Source organism: Micromys minutus (genome assembly GCF_963924665.1).
Source record: "Micromys minutus genome assembly, chromosome: 2".
Lineage (NCBI taxonomy): Eukaryota > Metazoa > Chordata > Mammalia > Rodentia > Muridae > Micromys > Micromys minutus.
This window is the reverse complement of record NC_137971.1, coordinates 95,416,058-95,443,114: the sequence shown is the minus strand read 5'-3', so window position 1 is coordinate 95,443,114 and position 27,057 is coordinate 95,416,058. Positions and strand designations below refer to the sequence as shown.

General features: G+C 49.7%; 1 protein-coding gene across 1 annotated transcript in view; it reads right to left on the bottom strand.

The window, feature by feature from the left end:
• Positions 1-11,299: 11,299 nt before the first annotated feature.
• Positions 11,300-27,057, bottom strand: part of SLCO2B1 (solute carrier organic anion transporter family member 2B1) — a 45,744-nt gene continuing 29,986 nt past the window's right edge. The window contains 7 exon segments of the mRNA XM_080913076.1: positions 11,300-12,883; positions 13,754-13,874; positions 14,157-14,221; positions 15,158-15,321; positions 17,442-17,607; positions 19,447-19,804; positions 23,324-23,417. Of these exon segments, the coding sequence (XP_080769202.1) occupies positions 12,760-12,883; positions 13,754-13,874; positions 14,157-14,221; positions 15,158-15,321; positions 17,442-17,607; positions 19,447-19,804; positions 23,324-23,417 (1,092 nt within the window). The 3' untranslated portion in view covers positions 11,300-12,759.

The window sequence follows — 27,057 nt, the reverse complement described above, 5'->3', positions numbered from 1 at the left end:
CCACCAACCACCTACCGGTCAGCGTACTTTCAGTCCATTTTCTATCTCCCCCAATTATCTACCTATCTAGTCACCCACAAACCTATTCAAGTACTCACTCACCCACTCTGCGTGCTTATCTCTTCAATGTCTCTCCTTTCTAGTGTCCTGTATATTCATCACCCACCTGCCTACTGATCCATCTGTCACGCACCCATCTGTCATCTATGTGCCCACACATTACCTTCTGTTCATCTCTCCATGGCCCAGACATTTTCTACCCACCCATCATTAATGCATCCCACCTGATATCTATCTACCCATACTTTATCTGTCAACCCGTTCTCCTTTCATTCTATACTTATTGAGATCCCACTACACGTCAAAAATTCTGCTGAGGAGTCTGAGAAATTCCAAGTTGAATGAAATGCATTCTTAGAGTTTCCCCCTCTCTCTGCCTCTCTTTGTCTTCTCTGTGTCTCTTCCCTATCTCTGTCTCCTTTCCCCCTCTCTATTCTTGAAGTGGGTAGAAGCAGATAACAGAAACGGTGCTAAATAGTAAAACAGAAATAAAAGGCTTTGGAGAGTTAGAGAAGGAAGTAGCATGACAATGAGTCTATGCATGCCTTCCAGCAGGAGACATTTGGTTTTGCCTTTGATGGGTCAGCAGTTTAGATGCATAGGTGCACTGAAGCAGAAGAGACATCAAAGATGTGGTCCTTAGAGAACATAAGTTGCATGTCATTCTTTCTATACTCATCAGTCAAGGAGCTGGGCACAGTGCAGACACCTAAACTGTGTTTGCAGATTGGCTTATATCTTCTCCCATTTTTTTTTTCTGATGGGGAATCCTGATGTTTAATTAAGATAATTATTTTCTGTAGAGGTTTCTACAGGGGATGAGAAATGGCTGGCTCGATAGGGTTTTCCAAGGATGCTTGAAGCCCTGGCTTTGGTCCTCAGCATTGTACAAACAGGGTGCAGGGATGCATATCTGTAGTCCTGAATGCTGGAGGTGGAGGCAGGAGAATCAGAAGTTCAAGGTCACTTTTGTTTACAGAATCAGTTTGTGGCTAGCCTGGGATACATGAGACCCTGCATAAAATAGAGAGAAGAAAATAAAGAAGAGGGAGGGATAGAAGAAGAAGAGGAAGGAGGAAAGGGGAGAAGGAGAAAGAGGAGGAGGAGGGGGAGGAGAATTCTACAGTCTACAGATGCCTCTCTGGATGGCCTTGGCAAATCCCAAACACTTCTGGGTTGATATGCACCTAAGGTTGAATGTCTGAACCTTAGGTTATCATTTCTTCTTAATCGTATTGACTTGGGTTACTCTGTTCTCTTTAGAAACTTGGTATTTCTATACATCTTAAATGTTACTTTCTTTTGCCAACACCAATTAATAACTTCTTACTTGTATTTAATCTTCTAAGCTTCCATTTTCTGGCAAGGAAGTCTGTGATGCAGGTAAGGAATGAGTACCATTCATGAGAAAGGCTGTTGGGGTAGAAAGAAGCCAGAAGTCATGAGTTCAAGTCCAGTTTTGCCGTGAGCTTCTGTGTGACCTTGGACCAGCCCTTTCCTTCTATTTTAAAGACTTCCTCTCATAACATCTTGGCATTAAATGTAGCATTTTATGTTGTCGAGTCCACTGTCTTCTTGCCAATATAATATCAGGCTCAAAAAGAAAAGGCACATGGCTAACCCTAGCTAGATTTGTGATAAAGTCAGGGCTAAACCCTTAATTTTCAGACCTCCTGTTTAGGGGCACCTTTATCCAACCACCACATTCCAGTCTCTATATGTAGCTTCTGTATATTTTCAGACAAGCTTCCTTTCTACCTCCACTGCTCAGGAAGAACCCTGTGAACCTTTCAAGTGTCCTGGCTGTGTCCTACTGATTCATCCTGGGAGAGGACTGAGAGGCAGCGTTTGAAAACAAGTATCCCCAGCCTAACAGAGTTAATTATGTTCATCAGGAAGGGAGAAGAGAAAGGAACAAGGCGCTCTGGTTATCTACTGCGCTTTAATCAAATTGAGGAATGAGGAAATCCATCACCCACAGGCGGAGGGAGTTGGAGAGCTCTGCTTCCTCTGGCTCAGGAGGCCTGTAATGGTTTGGGCGCTGTCCAACGTGCTGACATCTCACTCGCTCTGAGTCCCTGGGAGGAGTCGGGAGAGGACTACCCCAGCTTCTAGAAAGGAGGGTGCCGAATAGACCCTAGAAAGGGTCTAAAGGTGCTGAGTTCCCATACCACTTCCCAAGTCTCCAGTTAAAAAATTATGTCTGTTTGCTTTAAGAAAAACACCTCTTCTTGTGTCCAGGCCTGGGCTGAGATGGAAGGAATATGTAGTTTGGAAGAGCCCTAGATTTCCTGTTGTCAGTTAGACTTCTGGTGCAGTCTGAGGGTGGAGACACAGCCCTTGACCTTGGGCACTTCCTTATCTTAAAGGGACCCATGCTTTCTAGTTTTATGCAGTCCTCTGTTCAACGACAGAGGCACAACTTGCCTTTGGCAATGTATTGAACTGGGGTAAGAACCTTTCACTCTTGTGAAAGGATTCAGCCTTTCATTATAGTTCAGACAGAATATAAGGGAGGTGCAGCTGTGTCTACCTGGAACCTCCATTCTGATAGGAAGATAAGTTTTCCAACCTAGCTGAGGACTCAGAGGGAAATCTCATGTATAGACAGGGAGACAGAACAGACAGATAAATGTCCTGCGTGCTCTGCAACTAATCAAAGAGGATGGAGCCTCACACTCCTAATTCAGGTTATGGTGCTAAGTCTACATGTTCTTTATAGTCCCCTCTGGAATAACTAGCTATAAGCTTGTTTCCAGTGAAGGCTCCTGTCTAACAAGCCATCCAGGATGAAGGGAGTAAGGTACCGACCTGGTCAAATATGACGCAGCAGCGGAGTAGGCACGGGGTAGGGATTGGGGAGATCGTTGCTTGGTTGGGAGAGAGAGCTGAGGTTGGGGTGGGGGTGGTAGGGTGGGTGGTGGGGACAGCAGCTCAGCCTGTGTCCAGGCTGCCAAAACACAGCATCTGGAGCAATTCCCTCTAGTGTCTGGAACTGACGAGAGGCACTTTAATGAATCGTTAAAGCTAGAGGCTATTAAATCAAAAAATCACAGGCTTCTCAGCTTTTTGAGCCCCAGTCACAGCAGGCTAAAGTATTAAAATCCATAGCATCTCGGAGGGAGGAATTGGGGCATTTTAAAATCACAGAACTACAGAGTGTCAGAGCCATCATGGGCACGGGGGGGGGGGGGACACTAGAGAGTCTTAAAGTGTAAGAGTTTCAGAGTCAAAAGGAGAAACCACTCAGTTTATTGAACGACCCCCCTCTTAACTTTCCATACTGTGGTGCTGGGTGCATGTCATCCTGCTTAACTCCCATAAACCTAAGTCATTCACTTCTGTCTTTATTCCCTGCCAGACTTCTGACAAAGCTTTGCATAACTTCCTTGACAGGGGAGCCATTGCCTCTGGGTACAGCTCTAGCCATTGCCAAAGGGTTACTGGCGAGATTTCCCATATGTAAGTTGCACCCTCCCCTCCCCGTAGTGTGACCACGCGGGCCCCACTCACATCCTCTGATCCACAGTGAGCAAATGTAATCCCCACTCACATGACAGCTGTCGGGATGGTTAAGGACAGCCTTTGGTTCTCTCCCCTCCACTAGGCTAAGCGGGGCCGTTGATCGTCTAGCCACAAATGGGACAACAAATCAAATGATATCTGGAAAGTCCCTCAGAGGTCACCTTGACCACGGGTGTCTTTTTACTGCTAGGAAGCATAGCATGTATGGTTGGGAGCCTGAAGTTGCAGGGAGACAAGCCTGGATTTGAAATCTAGACATCTGCCATGAGTTTGCTGCGCAACCTCAGGCCTCAGCCTCCAGTCTCCTTATCCATGAGATAGAGGGAGTAATGTGAGCATTAAGGGCTGCTGGGAGGATGAGCAGGATAATGCAAGAGGAGCTCTTAGCAGAATGCTTGGCACACAGCGGGCAGTCGATAAATATTAACAGGAATTATTGGAGGCCCAGGGGAGGTAGGGGCTTACTCAGGATTGCAGAGCATCTCAGACGCAGGGCTGGGGTTAGACCAAGGACTTCTGTGTCTCAGTCCAGGGCTCTTCATTGCCCCACTGCTCTCTCTGTCTGCCTCAGAAAGAAAACTCCAGAGGGAGGCAGGATCAGTTAGAACGGGTGGAAGAACCCACCCCACAGAAGCATCGTTTATTTAACAAGGAGCCCAGAGGAAAATGGTCCTGGGCTTGCCCTGGTGATTGATCCACCTCTCTGAAACTTAGGTTTCTCCCCTTCTGACCTATGTGGGAGTTCCCACCCCCTGTGGTCACAAATGTCTGATGCGGCATCAACCAAAGAAAGAGTATAGTGGTAAGGAAGGTAAGGAAGGTAGTCTCCTACCCCACCTGACCTCTCATCCAGAAACACAGACTTCTCGCAGACTCATCCTTTCATCTTGTCCATCAAAGCGAGTCATGTGACCTCTCATTCCAGCAGAGAGGAAAGCATGTTCGCTGGGAACCCAAGTCATCCCTGTGGCTGGGCACCTAGCTGCTGGACCAAAGAGGAGGACACTGACGGTGGGCTGGTGTGTCAGTCACTTTCCTCACCATAGTGACCAAGTACTAAAGAGGGGGAGAGCATTCATTTGGCTCACAGTTTGAAGGGAACCAGTCCACCATGGTGGGGAAGGCGTGCAGGCAGAAGCGGCTCATGGTTTGAAAGTCTACATCACACCAGCTGCCAAGAGGCAGAGAAATTCATGTGGAACTGGATCTGGGTTCTAAAGCTCAAGCCTCAGCCTCCAGTGGCCCACCTCCTCCAGGAAGTCCCACTTCTCACAAATTCCACAGGCTCCTTAAAACCGTGCTGCCCTAGAGGACCAAGTGTTCAAACACACGAGCTCTGCGTGGGAGAGGGTTTCACACCCGAGCCATGGCAGGTGCAGCGGGCCTGCTATGCTCACCTGTCTTCCCTCACGACCGCTCTTTACCCCTGCTAGGAAGTCTCCCTGGCTACACTCTTTCATTTAGACATTCTTTCTTACTGCAGTTGAGAGTGGTATAATTAGAGGGCATTTTCCATTGACCTGATCTCTTCTTTCTCATGTCCAATCTTGTCCTCTTAGCCCAGCTGTGACAACTGGGAGAGTAATTGAAACTTTTAAGGAATAAGCACCTACTGTGTGCCATCTGTGATTCTGGGCACGTGGGTATAAGCACCTACTGTGTGCCATCTGTGATTCTGGGCATGTGAATATAAGCACCTACTGTGTGCCATCTGTCATTCTGGGCATGTGGGTGACACCTTTCAAATGGCTTCAGCGGCTCACACACACCTTCTGGTAGTCGTATATTTTTTGTATTCTCCACCTACATTGTAGCAGGATTAGTCTGGCAGTCAAAAGAACATGGCAAAGGTTGCAGCCTGTCACCTCCAGAGCACCAAGGTTTCCACCCTGACAGCACACAGTCTCCTCTGTTCTAGGAGAAGCGTCCATGGCTTAAGTGGGATGAGCAGCCTCAGGAGAGAGGACCACGAACAGAAGCCTTTAGCCAACTGCTGGGCTTACAAAAAATCTTCCAGCCTCAGCTGAGCCTGTCTGTCTGTCTGTCTGTTTGTTTGTTTGTCTTATGTGCACATGTAGTGGGCACACACTCACCATGGCTCATGCATACAGAGGTCAGAGGACAAGTTGCCGGAAACATTGCTTTCCTTCTCCCCCATGAGCTGCAGGGATGCAGTTGAAGTCATCAGGCTTGGCAGCAAGTGTCTTTATCCACTGAACAACTTTGGTGAACTTATTTCATTTGTCTATTTATTTACTTCTCACCATGTAGCTCTGGCTAGCCTGGAGCTAGCTGTGTAAACCAGGGTCCCAGAGATCCTCCTGTTTCTGCCTCCCAAGAGCTGTCTTTTATATCTATTATTGAGGAAGCGTCTGGCTCTGTAGTCTCTCTCCGACTTGTGGCAGTCTTCCTGCCTTTGCCTCCCGATGAGATTACAGGAGTGCTTTACTATGCCTGGCCCTCACTGAGTCTTTGGCAGACACTTGCCTACAGTTTTAGTGAGGGCCCTGAGCGTCCGCTTAACTCATGAATCTTGACGGCCCAAACCTGTATAAGGTAAAAAGGTACTTGTTGCTTTAAGCCGATAAATTTTGGGGCCATTTGTTACTCGGTAATAGATATAAGCATCAGTATAAGTATAATAGATATAAGTCACTATAATTTAGTATTTCCCCCTCAATTGTTTTGATGATTGGGTTTTATTATTCACAAGGGGGGGCAAAACACAGTTGTGTGGGGGCTTTGCTCACCTTGTAAGTGACAGAGCTGGGAGGTGCTTTCCAAAGCACAAAGGGCACCTGGCTGTGTTTTCTTATATACAGTATGAAAGTGGAAGAAGAAATGGGGACATAAAAAATAAATAAATAAAACAAAGAAACTGAAAACAACCCCGGCTCTATTTGTTGTAGTTTTTTTCCCTGCCTTGTCCACCCCACTTACTGAGTGTGTGGTGATTCGGAAACAAATATGGGGATTTTAAAATGGGGTTTCGGGGGCTCTTGAAAGACCCGGGTCAAACCCCTCCACTTCCTTCAAAACCTTTTGGTTTTATTTGTATGTAAGCGTGTGTGTACGTGCCCAAGAAGGCCACAAGAGGGCGTCAGATTCCCTGGAGCTGGAGCTATGAGTTGTGAGCTGCCTGTTTGTGCTGGGCACAGAACTTGGGTCCTCTGGAAGAATAGCAAGTGTTCTTAACTGCTGAGCGCTCTCTCTCCCTCCCTCCCCAACCCCTCTCCTCTCTCTTATGGGTTTTGTTTGCTTGCTTGCATATTTGGAGACAGGGTCTCATCTAGGCGCAGGCTGGCCTCAGAGTCTTCATAGCAGAGAACGACCTTGAAATTCGGATCCTCCTGCCTTTGCCTTCTCCGTGTAGGGATCAACAGGCGTGTGCAGTGGTACTCCGTTTGACAAATCAGTGCCCTCCACGGGCCTCAGGTCCTTTAAGTTTATTCAAAAAAAAAAAAAAAAAAAAAAAAACCCGGCCCACACCCACCCTGTTTTCTACAAAACGTACAGTGTTGTGGACTGGGAAGGCTTGTTTTGAGGAAGGAGAACTGGAACTTGAGGCTCAGAGCCCTGCCCGGCTCCCTCTGTGTTCTCTCACCTCCAGCTGTGCCCAGGCTCAGGGGACAGCAAGCATGAGAGGCCGAGGGCCCTGACCCACTTTTTCAGCCTCGGCCCCTCACCGTGCCCTTTTAGGTCACGCTGAGCGTTCAGAACGAGTGGAAATTTCCTCAGCCTCTCAGGAGCTTTCTCCCGACCTTCCCCTTATCTCTGCAGCTTCTTCCGCTCAGCACCCTTCCCGGCTCTACCTAGTGCCTGCTCATCTTTCAAGCCCCAGCCCGGCTGTCCCACTTCTAGAGCGCTGCTTCTGACGTGGCTCGAGGCCTTTTCCTGGTGACTGTTCTAGCCTCATGCCTGAGCTCTGAACCTTACCTTCTCTCTCCTTCCCACTCTAAAGGCCCACGGTGCAGCCCCCGGACCTTTTCTAAAATACACATTTTGTCATTCTCTGCTTAAAATAACCAGTCGATGGAATAATCCATCAATCAATGCTTCAAGGGCTCCTCCTTGCCCTCCAGGAAGACATCCACAGCTTTCTGATTGCCTTGCACCCGTGGTGCTCTCGGGTGCATTCCAGGGAGCAGGCTGTGTGGGACACATGGCTCTGTGGGACGAACCGATTGGGTGGGTGGGTGATTGGAGTAAGTGAATGGGCTGGAGCGTGCTTGAGACATCCCACGGTTCTGCTTGGCCCCAGAACTGCTATTTCCCACAGTGGACCCATTTTATAGCCAAGAGGGAGGCAGAAGGGAAGGGCAGCTCTGAAGGGAGAAGAAAATCAATAAAAATGTAAATCTGGAGGTGAAATGCTGTCCCAAGCTGGCTGTGGGGAGAGATAAGACTGGGCCAGCTGAACCCTGCCTGACAGCGGGGAAGAGATTAGAGTTGCAGCCAGGGCAAGGCATAGGAGCTGAGCCTTGTCTGTCCCCGAGGGCCTTCCTGCTCTCTGCTCCAGGCGTGTATTAAATCCTTTCAATCAGGTAAGGAAACTACACATCATCAGGTGCTGAGCCTGGGAGTGCAGGGTGGTGTTGTACCTGTCTCCACAGCCGTGGGAGGATCTACCTGCCTCACAGGTAAGGAGCTGGGAGCAGAGAGATGTGGTCAGTTGTTCAGGGTCACACTGGGAACACATGGCAGATTCCATGTGTTCTAAACTTGAGTCTGACGTCTCTGCAGCTCCAATACAAAGGGCTTTGACCTGAGATATTGGCCTCTTAGGAAGATTGTACTGCGCTTTAGAGGCCTCCCCACCTCCGAAATTTTACACACACACACACACACACACACACACACACACACACACACACACACAACTGTGTATATTTGTATATGTTTGAGGAAATGAGCACAGTCAAATTTATTTATTTTGGGTTTTGAGATTAGGTTTCACTATGTAGCCCAGGCTGCCCTCAAACCCACCATCTGCTTCTGTCCTCTGCAGCCCACATCTGGCTTGGTTTATAATTTTATTTTTAACGGTGTCTATATCTTTAATGAAGCAACTTCCCCAACTTGCCCTTCACTGTCATGTTGCACTGCGTCCCCCCCCCCCCAGGCGGTGGCTTTGGAGCTGGGCTGGGACCTAGTGAAGAGGGATGGAGAGACAGGACAAGGAAGGCGGCTGGGTGTATGGGGGAAATGCTCAACATGGGCAGATAATGATGAGCATGTAGTGTGCTGACCGTGGAGACAGGGCCCAAGGAGCATCTGCTGGCCCCAGAGCTTTCCAGCAAAAGGAACGGAAGGCCAGACACAGATGCTATTTCTGGTGCCTGTCCCATCTGCTCTTCAGCAGCGGTGATGCAGGGTAGAGCCTGGTGCAGGGTAGGGACAGTGGCTGGCAGACACAGATACGCATGACTCTTCATTGGCAGGAGACTAGGTGTGTGCTTATGTGTTTATTTGATTTTCTGTGCATGAGTTTGTGGGTGTGCATGTGTATACACGTGTGTGGATTTGCATGCACGCCTGTGTACATGCATGTGTGTGTGTATGGTCATGTGAATGTGAGTGCACATTTTTTTTTTGCGTATGCCTGTTATAGACAGTGCCTGCATGTGTGCATGAATGTGGATGCATTTTAATCTTAGTGTGAGGTGGTGTGTGCATGAGTGTGAGTATGTAAATGTGTTTGTATGTACATACAAGATTATGTGTTTTCGAATGTGCATGTGAGTGCATGGAGTATGTGAATGCATGTGTGTGAGAATGTGTAGATTCTGTGTATGTTCGTGTTTGTATTTTGTGAGTATACACATGTGTGTGAGAATCTGTGTCTGACATGTGAATGTGTAAATGTGCATGTGAGCATATGTGCACAGGATCATGTGAATTATTATGTGTGTACGTAAGTGGATGCAAAAGTGCTTGTATGAATTTTTAATGTGTCTGTGCATGCATACATGTTTGTATATATGTGCATTTGGCTAAATGCATGTGTGTTAGGAGGTATGGGCCTGCATGTAAAAATATGTATGCATGTATTTGTGAGCAGGTACATGTCTGTACCATATGTATGCACGAATGTGTGTTTGCATTTTCTCTCACAGACTAGAGAAATCTTTCTTACCCTCTTTGCTCTACCTTTGGCATGTGGCTGTACATTTCTCTTACAGGGATGTCTAACCCTCTTCACCTGACCAGCCAGAAGAGTTCACTCACAGACAAATCCTTGGATCCCATATCTCCGCTTCCCCAAGGGCCAGGTCCCAGAATGGACTGAAGGCTTTGTCTCCTCCCTCAGTTCCCCCAGAGTCCAGCTCCCACTGAAGTGGATGCTTGGTGGGCATCTGGGCCTCTCCTCAGGCCCAGTGAGGCACTCCAGGAATGTTACCTATTCCGAGTGGGAAGCCTGCAGTGGGAAGACACTTGAGCCACTTCCCTCCACAGCCTCCTTTGCAGCTCACCAGGTGGCTTCTGGCTTCTAGAGCCTAGTTAAGGAGGAATTGGGATTCCCAATTGTGCCGTGCGCTGCTGAGCAGAGGAAAAGTCACTGTAGCCAGCTCCACTGCCCACCCATTTGGCACTGTGATGTCAAAGAGCTAAACACTGAGACAATGGCTTTTGTTTGTGGCATGTGACCCTGGAAATATACCGGGAGTGGAGGAGGAAGTGGAGAAATATGAATGCATACAGAGCCAGAAGCCGGTCTGGAACATTCCAGTTATAAAGGTAGGCGAGCGTAGATGGACCACAGGTATGCAGGGCAATTATTAAATTTTTTAAAATATGCCATTTTTCTAGATGGAGTGGTTTTTTTCTTCTCATTTTAGATGTTTACTTTCTTATTTAATTTTGTAAAGACTGACTATTCCTAATATGAAACCCACCGTCTGAAAGGTGTTAACACACAAACTTCCTGAATACTAGTGCAACACACATGGCATATTTCAGACCTGATTTCAGGTGTTGGCTCTCAGCACACACAGGAGCACTCAACATATCGCCCGAGATGACTTTCAGGCGTGTGGATAAGGTGTGTATGAAACCCAGACGAATCTGTTTAGATTAGTCTCATCCCTGTGAGAACTCATGATTATCATACAAATACTTCAAAATATGAAAATATCTCAAGTCCAAAACACTCTGGTCTCAGGCATTTTGGTAAAAGTGTGGTTTATATATTCAACCTGCCCTCAATATTCTGTATTTGTTTTTCATAAAGAGAACTCGTGTGAGGTGCGTTAGCTTCGCTTTCCACAAATCTGGATCCAGCTCTGGTCCCTCTGTTGAGTGTGGGTGTATGTGAGTGTGTGTATACATTTATCGTCATCTATAAATTATTATAGTCCCATGCAAGTCATCCTAACTTTTCTGAGGCTCTTTCTCTTCTGTAAAATGTGACAGTTGAGACAGGTGAAGACTCGGACAGCCTCGTGACTGCATTCCATTTTTGAAACCATTACTGGAGGAAATAAGCCAGTCAAAGGAAAAATTAGAGCAGAACGCAGAGGCACAAGACAATGCAAGATGCCAGAGTGAATTAACCCGGTGAGGCTGAAGTCTGAATAACTGAGATCGGTGTGGCTGACGCAAACCTCTAATGCAGTTTGGAAGGATGCATTTGTGTCGTGGAAGAGGCATTATGCAGAGACAAGTTTAATAATAAGCTATGCACACGGCAAGGCTGTTCCCGTGCAACCTGGGAAGCAACAGACAGAAGGAAACCCGCTGGTAGACTTGTCATGGAGAAAGTGATTTCAAAAATCTTGGCACTGGTTAGTGTAGGCTCAGGTTAAACACCCAACTGCAGGACAGATGGTGTCTGGGCTCTCCTCCTCCTCCTCCTCCTCCTCCTCATCTTCTCCTCTCTTCTTCTTTCTATTCTTTTTAGATTTGTTGAGACATTCTCATGTAGTCCAGGTTAGACTCAAACTCACTCTGGAGCTGCGACTCACACTGAACATCTGACCTAGTCTCTAACTGCTAGGTCGCAGATGTGTGCCACCATGCCTGCCAGGAATGAGTTTCTATAGTCCCTCTTCCTGCACTGGGGACAAGTACCTTGTCCCTTAGCTACGAGCTGGCACACAGGTATGGGGGCTGCTCGTAGCTCCTCACCTCCCCGCGTGGCCACACAGCTGGAGTGTGTAGCGCTAACAGGCCAGGCCGGGAGCAGATGAGGACTTTCTCTTCTGGAGACAAGTAGTCCAGACAAGACAGTCCAGAAAGCAGGGCAAGGCCTAACTTGGAAAAGAACTGGGGGTTCTAGAGAACCTGACCCGAGAAGGCTACACCATAGTTCATTGTGTAGAGCTTGGCTTTGCTCTTCTCAGCCCTAAGACCTCACATTGGTCCAGAGGCCACAGAGAACCAGAGGTCACCCCTGACTTGGCTATGACAGTATCAGGCATTAGCTACAAAGCCTTCACGGATATGGACTAGGATTTTATTCCCAAAAGCTACAGTGACTTTGGTGGTTCCTGGTCAAATTGTTCGAGATTCTGAAAATACACATTTAATAGGAACAGGCCTGAATATAAAGTGGTCTCTGAAGTTATGAGGCCTCTAAAGGAAAGGATAAACCTCCCTTTCCCAACTGTGGCTCCCCGACCACAAAACCTGCGACATTCTGAATCAAAGAGCCCATCCCCCTCTCCAGCTAAGCCCACACACTTCAATCAAATATGGTGTCCTGCTTCCTGCTGCATTTGAAGAGCGCTTTAATCTCGTTTCTAAACTCTGCCTCCAGGGGGCGCCAAATAGACACTGCTTGCAGGCCGCGGGGCTTGGGGAGAAGGCCTTAACAGTACAGATGTGCGCAGCTGGATCCAGCCAGAGAGCTGGAATCTCCTCCTGCCCAAGCATGGGGAGGGTCTCCACAAGAGGCAGAGCTGAGCTGAGGCTGGGGGAGAAATGGGGATGACCCTCTCACAGTGTCTCCTTGGTTCCAAAGAGCAAGCAAAGCCAGAAGCTTTTTCAAAGTCACTTCACCATTTAGTAGAGGACCCGGCACTGGACCGTGGTACTTCTGACACCCGTGGGTGCTGCCTTGCCCATCGTTGGCAAAGGCTCACAAGATGCAGGGCTGTGGCTGCCACTCCTGGTCAGGGTGGGGCTGGCTGACAACTTCCTGGAATCCTTAGGTTTCTTCTCTGGTCTTGATGCTTATAGTTGAAGGTCTGAGCTCTTCTTGGTGCTGGCCTCTCTCTCCTGCTGCCTCAAGATGGCCAAAACTAAGGCGAAACACACCAGGGACCCACTTTTGAAGAAGAACTGGAGGCCAATGAATCTGAAGGAAGAACAAGAAACCTTGAACTCACTGGTTAGCCTTAGGGTGGGGATGGTAAAGTCTGCACTGAGGCATGGAGGAGGGAAACTCTGCCGGGAGCCTGGGTGTGCGGGGGAGCCTAAACGCCACCCCCTTTCTCCATCACTGACAGACGGATGACCCAGGCTAGCCCTGCATAGCCTATCTGGATTCAGTGGTCCGTGTTCGGCTTTTTTTCTTGCAAGAAAGAAAGCCCTCCTAGACAGTCCCAGACTGCAGGAGCTGTGTTGTGTGGCTCTGAGACAGAGCCAACCACTCCCTGGCTAGCCCATGTCTTGTTTCAAGTTCTTCCACATTTACCTAGCCTATGTTATCCATGCCTGTCTGTGGTCTCCTCTGAGCTCCCATTGTACAGATAGGAAGACTGAGACCCAGGGGAGAGGGTCAGGGCTCACTGCTGTCTGATAGCTTAGAGGAGAGATGTGGCTCTGTCATTTATAAGAGCCTCTTTAGCTGTCATTTCCTTCATAGGGGAGCTAGTCCAGTGTGGAAGCTTATGTGGGAGAAATCCTCACCACTTAAAATGCTGTGGTGAGAAGATTGTCATGAGTTCAAGGCCAGCCTGGCTGCTCTAGTGAGTTTGAGAACAACCTGGGCATAAAATAAAGTCATGACTCAAAAACCAAAAAATCCAGGGTGTAGTGGCACATGCCTGTAATCCCAGTGTTTGGGAGGCAGAGGCAGGAAGGTTGGAAATTCAAGGTCACTTTCAATTATATATATATATATATATAGTGAGTTCTAGACCAGCTAGATGAGAGCTCTCTAGATGCAGTCTCTGGATTGCAGGATGGGTGTGCCCTGACACGGACGCCCCACCCTGGTGTTTACCGGTTCCGGAGCAGATCATGGTCGTAGTAGCGGCAGACGGCTCGCCGCCCACAGGTCAGGGCCCAGTGCACACAGGTGGTATCGATGGCACTGCCGTGGATCACAGGGCTGGGCATCCAGGCTGGGGAAGGAGAGGCTCAGGAGATAGCAGAGGGGCACCATTTCCCGGTTCCCATCCTCAGCACATGGAAGCCACAAGGGTGCTGGGTCTCTTGGAGGAAGACTCCATCACGGCTCTGTGTGGCCAAGGCACACACCACCTCCCAACACAGGGCTAGGTTTTGTTACCCCGCCCACTTGGGAGCCCTAAGGTCCCACACAGGCTTGTGAATCCCAGGCCTGGCATGCAGAAGGCTGGATGCCCGTCACCACCACCACCAAGGTCCCTGGGTAAGCGGTTTACCCAACACTCTCAGGAGCATGAACTGCATCCCCACGGCCAGAGTCTTGTCTTCCTTCTTCACACCTCTGCCAAGAAAGACATGGTTGTGTGAGGATGGGCTGGGGGACTCAACCCCAGCACCAGGCAGCAGCAGGGTTTCGACCGGTGGGTTCTGACTTTCAAGCCAGGCTGAAGGTCAGGGGGTGGGGAAGGCTCAGAGCTGGCATCTGTCACCCCAAGACCTACAGAGCCCAGTTTCCTGCATCCCAGGCCCACATACCAACTACCAGGGTCACACACGCTGCCCGCCCCACATCCTGGAATCCCACTGACTTCTCCAAGTCTTAGCACCTAGAGAGACCTGACGCTGGGACAGGCGTGCACCAGGTCCAGTCTGCCCGGCATGCGATGCTGTGACCTGAGATATCCGGCATCGAATGGCTTCTGAACAGCGCTCACAGCTGGCACTTAGGGAGTGCTCCCTATAAGTCAGTTCTGCACTCAGCCCATTTCATCCCTGGGGGGGATGGGTATGTCACCAGCCCTGTTCTGCAGACAACAGGGGACTGGCAACTGTTGAGAAGTCAACTCAAGTCACTACAGCCTGCACGCTCAACTTCCCACAGGCATTTGTTTTATCTACATTCTTCTTCATGCTAGTCTCTGTTGTGGTCTTCATCTTCTAATAGTCTTTTCTCATCCTTCCTTCCTTTCTCCTTCCTCCTTCCTTCCTTCCTTCCTTCCTTCCTTCCTTCTTTCCATTCTTCCTTCCTTTCTTTCCTCTCTCTCTCTCTCTCTCTCTCTCTCTCTCTCTCTCTCTTCCTTCTTTCCTTCCTTTCTATTTCTTTTTTCTTCTTCCTTTTTTTTTTTTTGACACAAGGTCTTTCTGTGTAGTCCTGGTTTTCTTGGGGACCTAGGACACTTAGGTGACCTCATTCCTTCACCCCTTCCGGTTAATGTCCCATCCTGGCTGTCGGTAGAAACTCCTTGAAACCCACCCACCCTGCCCGTTCTGCTGTCACCTCAGAATGAGCATGAAGGAAGGCGTGTGGGTGACGCTGGCCACTGCTGCCCCCAGGCTGATTAGGAGAATGAAGGGCAGAATCAGGCGGCTGCAGGCTGATTCACAGGAACCTGCAGGTAGGGTGCCATTCCCTGCCACGCAGCTGCAGTTGGTGTAGAAGACCTGGGGTGAGGAGAAGGAGAAGAGCCTTCAGGAGCCTCCAAGGGTAGAAGCCAGCCAAGGGCCTAGGGCCTAGGGAAGCTCCCAAGTTTCCCAAGCAGGATAGAGTTGGCTGGACTCCCAAACTCTGACTATTATGAATCTGTGATCATCTGAGTCAAACAAGGTGCCTGGAAGCAGACTGCTGTGCTCGGATTGGGCTACAGCTGTGAGGCAGACACTGTCCCTAAGCCAGTACTGTTGGGTTTGATGGCAGCCTGCAGAACTTACAGCCAGGGATCAACTAAGAGGGAGGCAGACAACCACTGTCCTTTGGTACCAGAAAAACCTTCCTTTCCTGTTGTTCAAAGTGTGTGCATGTGTGTGTGTGTGTGTGTGTGTGTGTGTGTGTGTGTGTGTCTGCATATGAGTGTTGGTACCCACGGAGACCAGAAGAGTGTGCCAGATCTCTGGAGTGGAGTTACAGGTGGTTGCAAGCTGCCCGCAATGAATGCTGGGAACTGAACTCAGGTCCCCTGGCAGAACAACACACTCTTAAGCGTTGAGCCTTCTTTGCGGCACCAGGTCAGACCTTGAGATGGACCACAGTTACATCAGTTACCTGATGGAAGCCTCAGCCAGGTGTGCAGGGATTTGTCCATCTCAAAGGTAGACTGCTGGCTAGGGTACCTGGAGCCCCCTGGGCCTCTTACTTCTTACTAACCCCCTGATAATTCCCAGAATGAGAAGGGCTGAGAAACTTGAGGTGGAGCTCTACAGAGTTTAAGCGCAGTGGCTACTGGGATGAGCAAGGAGAAGTTCCCATTGCCAGGGTGCACGGGGAAAGACTTTAGAGGTGCACTATTTATTCAGGAGATAGAATTAAAGAAAGAACAAAGATGGCGGCGGGGGTGGGGTGGGGTGGGCCACTGGGGTTTGGAATGCTGGGAATTCAAGATGTCTATCTATTGCCACTTGCTGCTGGGTATGACCAGGTTGTACTGCCAGAACCCTAAGTCCTCACAGCACTTCACACTACCAACAAGTGGCCTTTAGGCTTCTGTTACCCCAAGCAGCCTACTGAGCGGCAGGCACTCAGGAGTCAGGCCATGGAGGAGCATGCCAAAGCAGAGGACTGGCAGGCAGCTCCAAAACTGCTCCTTTGCTTGGAAGGACAGCCCGGGCAGACACCAAGACTGGACACTGCTTTCTAGATTCCTCCCCAAGCTTCCCTCAAAGCATCAATGTCCGTGGTAGGAAGTTCTTACAGATGTCCCCAGTCTTCCCCACAGGGTTGACTTTGCTTCATAAGCCCGAGATCTAGCGTGGCCACCTTCTCTTATCTCCTGTCACCTACCTGAGTGCACCTTGGGCATAGAGCAGCCCATCCCCGAGCCCAGGTTGTCGTGATGAACCACAGAGGTACACAGGGCAAGAGACAACCAATCTCAGGTTGGAACGAAACCCTGAGTGCTGACCCTCTTCTAAGTGGTGGATCATCTGAATCCAGGGCAGGCTGGGCTTGGGACCAAAGACCTGGATTCTAGTCCCAACTCTGGTATAAAACTCTAGGCACTGCTTAGTCCTTTCCCAGGCCTTCATTTCTTATCTATATAATGGGTATAATAAAATCGAGTGCCTAACATATCATAGGAACTCTCTTCTTCCGTGTTAGTAAACCCACCCAGTAAACCATTGACAACAGGGACTGGGATCTAGTAAGACCACACATCGTGTGTGTTCTTTAAGTCTGTGCGTCTGTTGTCCTGCCTAGAAAGCCCTCCCATCCCTTATTTGCCTAATGATCCTGGAAGGTCTTTCACAGATGGTGCTTTTTTTGGAGCCTTTTGGGACCTTCCCAGATGGGCTATGGCGCCTCCACCCTTGTATGTACTGGTAGGGGCCGCTCCTTCCCGGCTGCGGCCAGGAATTCCTGTGGGTCATTTCCTTGAGCAGACCAGCAGCTGGGAGCTCTGGTTCACCTCCCTGAGCCCTAGCTGGCAGGGAACCTTGTTGACAGGAGGGTGCTCTGCACCTGCCAAAGCAGAGGAACTAGGCAGTGACAGAGGTTCAGAGTGACAGGCAGCACATACAAGGAGGGGGCGGGGCTTGGAGGTGGGGGTTGCGTGGGAGGTCGGCCTTACCTGGCTCCTGCCCAGAGTCTCCTGGACCACACGACCCGTGCAGCCTGCGTGGCAGGGTGTGGTGTACTCCACGTAGGCACTGGTGTCACAAACAGGGTTAAAGTCATCCGATTGGCAGGTGCAGGGCTCTGAGCAGCCAGGAAACAGGCTTGGCCCCGGCTGGGCACTAGACAGAGAGGAGGCAAATGTGTTTGGCTGGGCTCTCCTCTCTCAGGCCCTCTGATGAAGCCTGGCTCCTGCTCTGAGAGGAGTGGCCGGTGATTTCAGCTACAGCTGTTCCCTGAGGGAGAAACACTGATGCTGCTGACACCCAGTGAACTTTCTAATGGGGGAGTGAGGAGTCCCGGCTAGAGGCTGTGACGTGCCCTTCAACCCTGGATTCTACACGTCTGGAAGCTTCTGCAAACATTCCTGTATTTGGATGCAACACATGAGAAATCCCTCCGGGAAGTGAGTGTCAGATGAAGGGGCCATTTTCTCTTTGAGTTGAATTGCTACTTTGTCTCAGCAAAGTACAGCTGGGGGGGGGGGCTGGCGAAGAGATGGACCAGCTGTGGGGCCTTCCTCCCTCTGGGACCTTAATATCTCTGTAATATCCCTTCTCACTGTCGCTTTCCTGAAGTCTCACGACCTCTGTGGTCATTCTCCTGTCTTACTCAACCTGTCAAGTGCCCCCACCACAGGGCCTGCCCCAGGATCCCAGGGGTGCTCTTGCCCTAGCTGGAGAACTGAGGGTGGATAGGAGCTGGAGGTAGAAGACAGGCCGAGTCTAAAGGGGTGAGTATCCTGGGTTAGGGGCAAGAGGATGGCTTTGGGACACAGGCTGTGACCTGGCTTCATGCCAGGAAGAAACACAGCATCCCTGCCAGGTGACACTGTATCATCGGTAAAGTGGGTCCAGGGACAAAAGGGATTATAGAGATCTCATGAAGACTCGGGAAACGCAACTGGCCTCAGAAAGCTTCAGTGAACTTGAACTCATCAATTTATAAGATCTGTGGTGAGAATATGGGTATGATTCGATGTCAAGACTGAGGCTAAAGGAGACACAGGCAGGCAGGATGGCCTGAGACCAGTTGAGTGAACTGGGGGAAATTCCCTATTCCTGTACCACCAGTGTTAAGGACATCTGCCCAGGGCCAGAGTCTCTTACACACCCAGCAGGCTCAAGCTCCCCCCCGCCCCCCCCCCGTGTGCTTCACAAAGTCTCTATGCAATCTCTGTAACGCGTGCTATCATTGCCCTGTTGATTAAAATCTCCACCGACTTCACTTGAAACATTGTTGCTCAGGCTTGGGGCTTCCGGAGGGCCGATAGGGCCCGTCCTACACACAGAAGGCCCCATTCCAGACAGGAGAAGGAAGCGAGCCAAGTGATGAGGGTGGAGCCCAAGGTGTCTTAGCCCTGAGCTGAGTCCTCTGCAGTCACGTGTAAGAGCCCAGGTGAGGGAACCTGGCATTTGAATGGGGGGAGGCTGTGCCAAGGGGGAATTCTAGCTGAGTGCTGGGCCAAACAAAGCTTAGTGTATCTTCCAGTTAAAATGAGGCTATTGTAGGCAGAGGCAGGATTTCTTAACCTCGTCTGGCCTCCTTGAGGAGGACTGCCCAGCCCCGTGTTCACTCTCTTTCTCTAAGGCGTGGAGCTTGTACTTGGGAAGACCTAACCTCAGCTGGGAGCAAAAGCCTCCCTCAGGCCATGCAGGGTCCTTCCTCCTACGTGTGGCCTCCATCCCACTTCTGTGGGCCCTCAGGTCTCAGCCTCCCCGGAAGTACCATTCCACAGGGGGCTGCACCCTGACTCAACTTCCGGCCCTTCCATCCATCCCTCTTCTGTGGCATTTGGTGCCTTCCAGTGAGCACTGCTTGCTTGTACACGAGCCTAGGAAGGGACTTGCACAGGGCTTTGTAGGCATTGAGGGGAGACAGTGCCCGGGGGTGGGTGAGAGAGGTAGGTGGCTCACTGACCTACCCTCACCACGCACCTTCCCATGCGCATGCCCACTCACCCCAGGTCCTGCGTGATGCCTGCAATACGATGGGTAGAGCAGCCAATGAAGAAGAGCGGTAAGCTGAGCAGCAGACACAACAGCGACCCGAGCAGACAGAGGACACTGCACTGCATGGGGCTCAGGTGGAGACGCTTGACTAAGACACCTCCCACCACGATGCCCACAATGGCCAGGGGGATAGTGAGGCAGCCGAGGAGCAGGTTGGCAAAGGAGGCCGTAATGGAAAACTGGCGTTCCAGGAACTTAGGCAGGAAGGTGGCCGTGCCTGCCACCATGGATGAGGTGCACACCTGGGACAGGACTACCAGCAAGAAGATGGGGTGGCGCAGCGTCCGCAGCAGCACCCTAGGGAAGACTGTCGGGACAAACAGAAAGGAGGTCAGCGTGGGCAGACACCATCCACGTCTGTCTGCCCCGCCCCTTCCGTTCCATTCTCTCTTCCATTCCGTTTAATTCTAGAGCTTCCCATGCTATCGCATTACAGTCCTACTCCAGATCTGAAATTCTCTTAAGGACTTACACTTCCCTGGGTTACGTGGGGGTTTATTTAACATGTTTATTTCTGTTCAGGTCTGTTGGAGTCGAGTCTATTTTATACCATCTCATTTGAGCCTATTTCATTCACTTCATCTCATTTCAGATTTTCCCCCATTGGTACTGAATTGTTCTCCCTCTCCGTTCCCTCCGGCTCTTTATGCTCCTTCTATGCCAGTCTGGCCTTGAATCCTCCCTTCTTTGTCCTTAATTCAGATGCCCATGGGTGCTCTGATGCCTCTCGGCTAGTGTGCGTTTCCTGAGAGCACTAACAAATTGCACATCTTATTCATTTAGCTGTTTCATTGCCAGCTCACCCCCATTTTATTCCAGAGTACTACTTACAACATCAGTCACTTTATCTCTAGAGCTCAGGGCACACTAGTCATTTTGCCCAAAAAAAAAAAAAAAAAAAAAAAAAAAAACCGTTGTAAATACTGTTTAATGAATGAGGACCAGATCAAATGTCCAAACGCCTGGGGCAGAAGAATCTCAGGTCTCTAGAGAAAATGAACCCCGGGCAGCCATGGGCCAGGCAGGAGGCTTCCTGGATGTTGGACAGAGCTAGGAGAATGAGGGGCCTTGGAGAGGAATTCCTAGTGGGGTGTGGGCAGGAGAGCAGGCTGGAGATAGACAGTGGTCATCACTGTTCTGGCATTGGGGACCTCTCCAGGCTCTGGGTAGATCCTGAATCCTACCTCAGTGCCTCGGTCAGGCTGCCCTCCCCAGAAGTGCTAAACCTTTGAGCTCAGAATTGTAGGTAAGTTCCTTTTCTCCTGGTGAGTAGGGTGCCCAGGAATGTCTGAGGACACTTTCTGCTCTGGCACATGGGTTCTCCACCATTAGACAGTGTGAGAAAGAAGGAAGAGAAGTAGGACGTGCTAGTGAGGAGAGACAGCCCCAGGGATCAGGTGAGAGAGCCTTTGAGTCCTGTCAGACCAAAGCCTGCATCCCTGTGTTACAGGAGATACAATCTATCTGCCCTCAGAGCATAGTCAGACTAGCTTGGTCCCTATCCTCAAGGTCTGGGCCTTTTTCCTTTGGAGCCAGAAAATAAAGTCAGCCCAGGAGGGATGAGAAGGGCCTAGAGCCATGGAGTCCCTAGTCCTTTGTCTCCAGACCATCTCCAGCTAGCATTTGAGATAAGTTAGGTGGCCCTAGAGACCTCACTCCAGGTAGCTGCTGCAGCCCTTTCCCTCTGTCCCCCCTCCCTCCCTCCTCCCTCCCTCCATGAATTGCTCAGGCATCTGAAGCTCCACATGAACTGCTCTTTTATATTACTTGTTCTCCACTGCAAAGACGGACAGGGGAGGCAGGTAGGGGCACACTCAGGATTGTCCAGAGAGACCAGGGCAAGGCCAGGCTCTCTTCACTTCAGGGGCAAAACCGCTCTCCCTTCCGCTCCTCCCATTCGGATGCTGGCTGTTCTTTCTGGCAGCCTGGCTCCAGAGGGCTCCTCTCTCCACCCCTCTCATTCTGCAGCACTCATCACTGCAGTGGACTGTGAGCCCATCCCCCACTTCTCAGCAGCCACAGCCGGCTCCACAAGGGATGGAAAATTTCTGGAGGGCAGGGCCATGCCTTTCCCATAGCTACCTGATGGGGAATTCCAGGGCCTGTCTCCTGCTCAGGTTCAGCCTCCTCTTAACAAAGGGCTTCCCTCATTCAGCACAAGGTCTCCCCATCAGACAACGGACCTTCCTCAACTCAGGGGCCGTCTCCCTCACCAGCCTTATCCAGCTCAGGGGCCAGGCACTGACCAAGTGTGCCCTCAGCTTAGTGGTTCTCCCCCCTTCAAGCCACAGCCCTCTCGTAACTCCTGGACCATGTCGCTCCCGTCAAATGAGGAGCTCCTCTATCATGATGGTCTGCTCTCTTTTCATCAAATAGTTTCCCCTCCATTTGCAGACCGAGAGAATGTGCCTCCCCCAACAGGTAAGAAGTCCTCTTCCAGGGATTGTCTTCTCCTTCATGCCCCGCCCCCATGCCCCATGATTACAGGTGCTGAAAGGCAGGTCCTTGTAGAACTTCACTACCCAGAGGTCAAGTTGGCTAAGCCCCAAGTCTACAGAAGCTGTAGGGTCCAGAGATGCGCTGGCCCAGACCACCAGCTCTAGGATTTCATTTGCACATCCAGCCCCAGCTGTTCCCCGAGCAGGCGGCAGAGCAGGGATTAATATGATCCTCCATGCGACAGTGTGCTGAGGCCTTCCAGCAACTGGGGGTGACCTGAGGTTAGCAGTGCAGACACTGTCTTTAGGTCCAGCCCCATAGAATTAGACACTCCCTTCTCCTGGGAATCGGGGAAAATTGGGAGCTAGATACCCCAACATCAAATCTTAGAAAACTGGCAAAAAAAAAAATTGAATCCAATTCTTTTCTGCTACACACATCTTTGGTGAAAAGTAAAGGATCCCTCTGGATAATGCCTTTCTAAATGGTATTAAATGACAGGGCCACTTACTGTTCAAACATGGCTAAGAACAAAAAGGGAGGAGCCATTATAAAAAAAACTATACACAGACAGTTTTAAAAACTGTCTATTTATTCCACATGCCAATCCTTGAGAAAGGCAAAGCAAATATTACCAACCCAGTCTTTATATGAGGAAACTCAGGTTAGAGACAGAAAATAACTTCCCATGACTGTAGGATGACCAGTATCCTGGCAGGCCTTTCATCAGGGCCATTTGACTTGCCTGGACACAGCTGATACTCAATCAATGTCCGCAGGATCGAGTTCTTTAGAAAATGCTGCCTAGAGCCACTGTGGGCTCCCGTAACTGATTGATTTCTTTGTGTCAGGATCAGGTTAGCATGAAGTTTCTGTCAGGGAGTCTATTTCTTACTGCACTGAAAAATTGTCCTGGGGAAAAATGGCCCACAGAGAAGCCAGGACCATGAACCAGAGGCCCCTGGCTTTCCATCCGTGCCAAAGTCTGAAGATGTAATAAGAATTTCCTCAGGGCTTCCTGCTTACAGGCTTAGAGGAAAGTGGGGCACAAGCTTTGTCCTTCAGGAGTTCTCTGCTTATAGCGGAGGATGGGTAAAGATAGGCAGAGCTGAGCAGAAGCTCCAAGAGAGCCCAAAGGATGAAGGGATCCTGGTGGGATCCAGGCACATAAGGACAGAAGGGCTCTAGCAGGACAAGAAAGATGGCGATGAACCCTAAGGAGAGGGGTCTGTGACCAACCTTACCAAGAATGTCTGAGCTCACAGGAGGCCTGTACAAGCAGACTAAGTAATAAGGAAAGGCTTTAAGGGACTGCATTCTGGATAATCTGGATAATCTCAAAGGCATCTCTGGTTTCCTCCCACCGTTTTCATCTGGGCTCACTTACCTTTGATAAACTGGACCACAGTCAAGTCCGGGGCAATCTGGGGCAATCCAGCCTGTTTCTTTAAAGGCTCGTGCTGGGAGGAGAGCTCCTCACCCTGAGAAGACATATAGCCAGGCCCAGTCAGCTGGAAGCAAGAGATCCTCTTCAGACATGGCAGTGGGGTAGACAGAGGCACTCTTGGATGAGCTCTGCTACCCTATCAGGAGCACAGGCTGCTGGTTTTCCACTGGTTCCTGCCCCCTTAGGTACTCAGGAGGAATTAAAGACTGAATGAAACTCTTGTGGTTAAACTGTAACATGTTGCCATTCACATGCTCTGACCTCGGGCTCCATAATTAAACAGGATGTCAGTAACAATTGTCATCATAGATACGACTATGGTCAGCCCTATCATGCCTATGCATTTCAGCACAATCTTCACAATCAGTTAGATGACCAATTTATTCATGATGATACTATCGTAATATGATTATCGCTGCCTCTGTCCTAGCCACAGGTAATATCTGTTATTATCCTTGTTACGTGTATCTTCAGAATCATTGCTAACATTGTGATTATCATATAATCACCCTTATTTTTAATATAATCATCTTCATTAATGTTACTAACTTCATCTGTGTCACCAAATGACTAACGTCACCAAAAGGGACATCAACTCACACCATTGCAGTCACCAGTAATACTTTCATTGCTGGCATCATTATCACTGACACTATGTGATGCCTAATCTTGGCTGTCAACTTGACACACCTGGGAATTTCAGCTGAGGAAATGTCTCCATCTGATTGGTCTATGGGGCATGTCTGTGGGTCATTTTTTTGATTGCCAATTGATGTAGGAGGGTTCAGCCCACCATGGGTGGGACCATCCCTAGGCAAGTGAGCCTGGGCTACATAAGAAAATAGTTGAGCATGAGTCTGGAAACAAGCACATGAGCAGCATCCTTCCATGACGTCACTGCAGAAAGCTTTCCTGTTGGAACTGAGCTCTTTGAGTTTTCTGCTCTGACCTCTCTCAAGGGTAGACTGTGCACTTTTGCACTTTTGCACTTTGCTTTTGTTTGAGGTGTTTATTCCAACAACAGGAAAGTAAATTGGAGCGGATCATCAAAGTTATTAATCCCGCCACCACCATCATATATCACCAACATCACCATCACCTTTAGCAACATCTTTGCCACTCTCCTTACCCAACATGATAAGCTCCCTGTGGTGCCTGTGGGTCTGATGCCATTACATTTTTCTATGCAGCCTGAGGTCAGAGTTAGCAGCCAGCAACTTCAGGGGGAAAGACTTTGGATCACTGTCAGGATTAGCCAGCTTTCTGGAACTATGTGGAGGGAGAGAGCAGTTGTCTCAGTGGTTGCTATAGATACCACTTTCTCAACTTGTTTATCTTTTTATTTTTCCTTTTGAGACGGGGTCTTACCTCTTATACCAGGCTGACCTCCTGCTCTGCTTCTGAGTGTTCAGATCACAGGCGTGAGCCACCGTGCCCGGCTTCCCACCCCAGTTTCCAAGAGACTAAAGTCTGCTCTCCACATTTCAGAACCCCACGTGGCACCGCTATCACAGAACCCTTGTCCAGGCTCCCCCGTCTTGCTCCCTGCACTGGCTGCCAAAGCCTGACCCGTCTCAGCAAGCAATTCATTCAGATATTAATCCAGGCGTGCTGTCTCCCTTGGCTTTGCCTTTCCAACTCCTTACGTCTTACCTGAGCACAGCTTTGGGTTTCCTGGCCTGGGTTGGGGTGGTGACGGGGCAGAAAGTACTAACGTGTAGAGAACAGAGACGAGACTGTGGCAGGAAGTGAGTATGAGGCTGGCAACAAGCAGCCATTAGCTTCTATCAGTGGCAGGAAGCCATGCACCTCAGAGACCTAGCACGGAGAAGCAGGCTTCCCAAACTCCCGGCTATACCAGGAAGCCTCTGTTTCAAGCATGCCAAGGGGAATCATACGAGCCCTAGTGAACAGGGTTGGCGGATGCTTTGCCTCGTAGGCAGAGCTGGATCCTCTGATGCATGGCCACAGCCTCCATCACAATTTGTTTTTACCTTGGTGGAGCCCTGAGAAAGAATAAGGCAGACTTTTGGAATTATTTGGAAGACTGGGAATTCAGAATAGAAATTAACTGTATTTTTTTTTATAGAAATATAAGAGATATATTTTACAAACACATAGGTCTGAGTCGAAACCTTTTCTGGGTCTGTCTCGTTCACTGCTGTACGGGGTTCTGCATAAACAGGCATTGTGTTTATCTCATTCTCTGCTTGAACTACAGTGCTCATTACGGGAGCATTGCAGCAAAATCATATCTGATAAATCTCCACTGGAGGAAGAGCTGGAGATGGTCCTGACCAGCAACTGCACACGCCAAGCTCTTGGAAGAACAAGAACAGCAGAAGGAGATGTCACGGTAGGAGGCAGCCCTCAGGCCAGGATGGTTCAGAGTCAGGCAGGGAATTATGGCGCTCCCCAGGGACTAGGAGAACATGTGTGAGCTTGTGCTATCTTCCTCAGGACCTGCAAAGAGCATCGTGTGGGGGAGTCCTGGGCTCCTTCACATGTGAGCAAAATCCTCTGAGGGTGGGCACCACGCAGCCAGAAGTGGCACAGCTGAGACCCGAGGATTTGTGTTGTTTGCATTCACGGTTCTCCGGAGCTCGGGTGGCCTTTGGGCTGTAAGCGTGTCATGCCTGCCATGGCCACGTTATCTAATACAGCAGCCACCAGCCACGTGTAGTGACTAAGCACTTAAAATATGGCTTGTCCAACTAAAACATGTCCCAAATATCTATTCTATTTTCAAGATATATAATAAACATTTACATTATTATATTCCCAAACTAGATTTTTTTTTTAATGAGACGGGTCTTATGTGGTCCAGGCTGCCTGAAGGTGACCTCCAACTCCTTTTAAAATTCCTGAAACAGAATCTCACGGTGTAGCTCAGGCTGGCCTAGAGCTTATCACTCCTTAAACTCATGATTATCCTCCTGCCTCAGCTGCCAGAGTGCTGGGATTACAGGCATGTGGGATCACTTACAGATGCTCATCCTCCTGCCTCTCAAGTGCTGGGATTTTAAGCCCGTGACATTATGCCCAATCTAAATTTAACATTAAAATAAATTTAATTGGCGTTTGAGAGGACTGAGCAGGGCACAACATGACCAGAGGCATGGAGGTGGACCGAGCCAGCATCAGGGACAGACTGTGGGCACCACTGCAACCTGACTACAGCCAGTACTCCCTGGGGAAGCAACTGGGGACAAGTGACATACTGTGGCCAAACCTTGGTGGTCTATGGCCAGATGAAAGGACAGAGAATTTATTCTGGGTGTCAAGAGCTTTCTTTGCCCTAGGTTCCCATTGTTTCTACCTTTCAACCCTCATCTATTTTGAAGACTGCTGACTAATAGTGGGTTCTCCAGGCAGGAAGCACTGTACTGTTCAAAGCAGGGCTTGGGGTGGCCCATCTGGCCTGCGGTTTGCCCAGGTCAGCAAGCCTGGTAGAACTTCCTCTCTTGGGGGCTTGGTGCTGACATCTGCAAGCCCACAGGACATACATGCTGTGAAATAGAACTAGGCATCCTGAAGCTATCTTTGGGTACAGCTGAGGTCCCAGACAGCTTCGTCCTGGGGCTGGGTCCCAGTCTGTGAAGACAGAGCTGGAGTGTCAGCTCATAAGGAGCTCCTTGCCAGCCCTCAGTTCCTACCCTGTGTCATAACAGAGT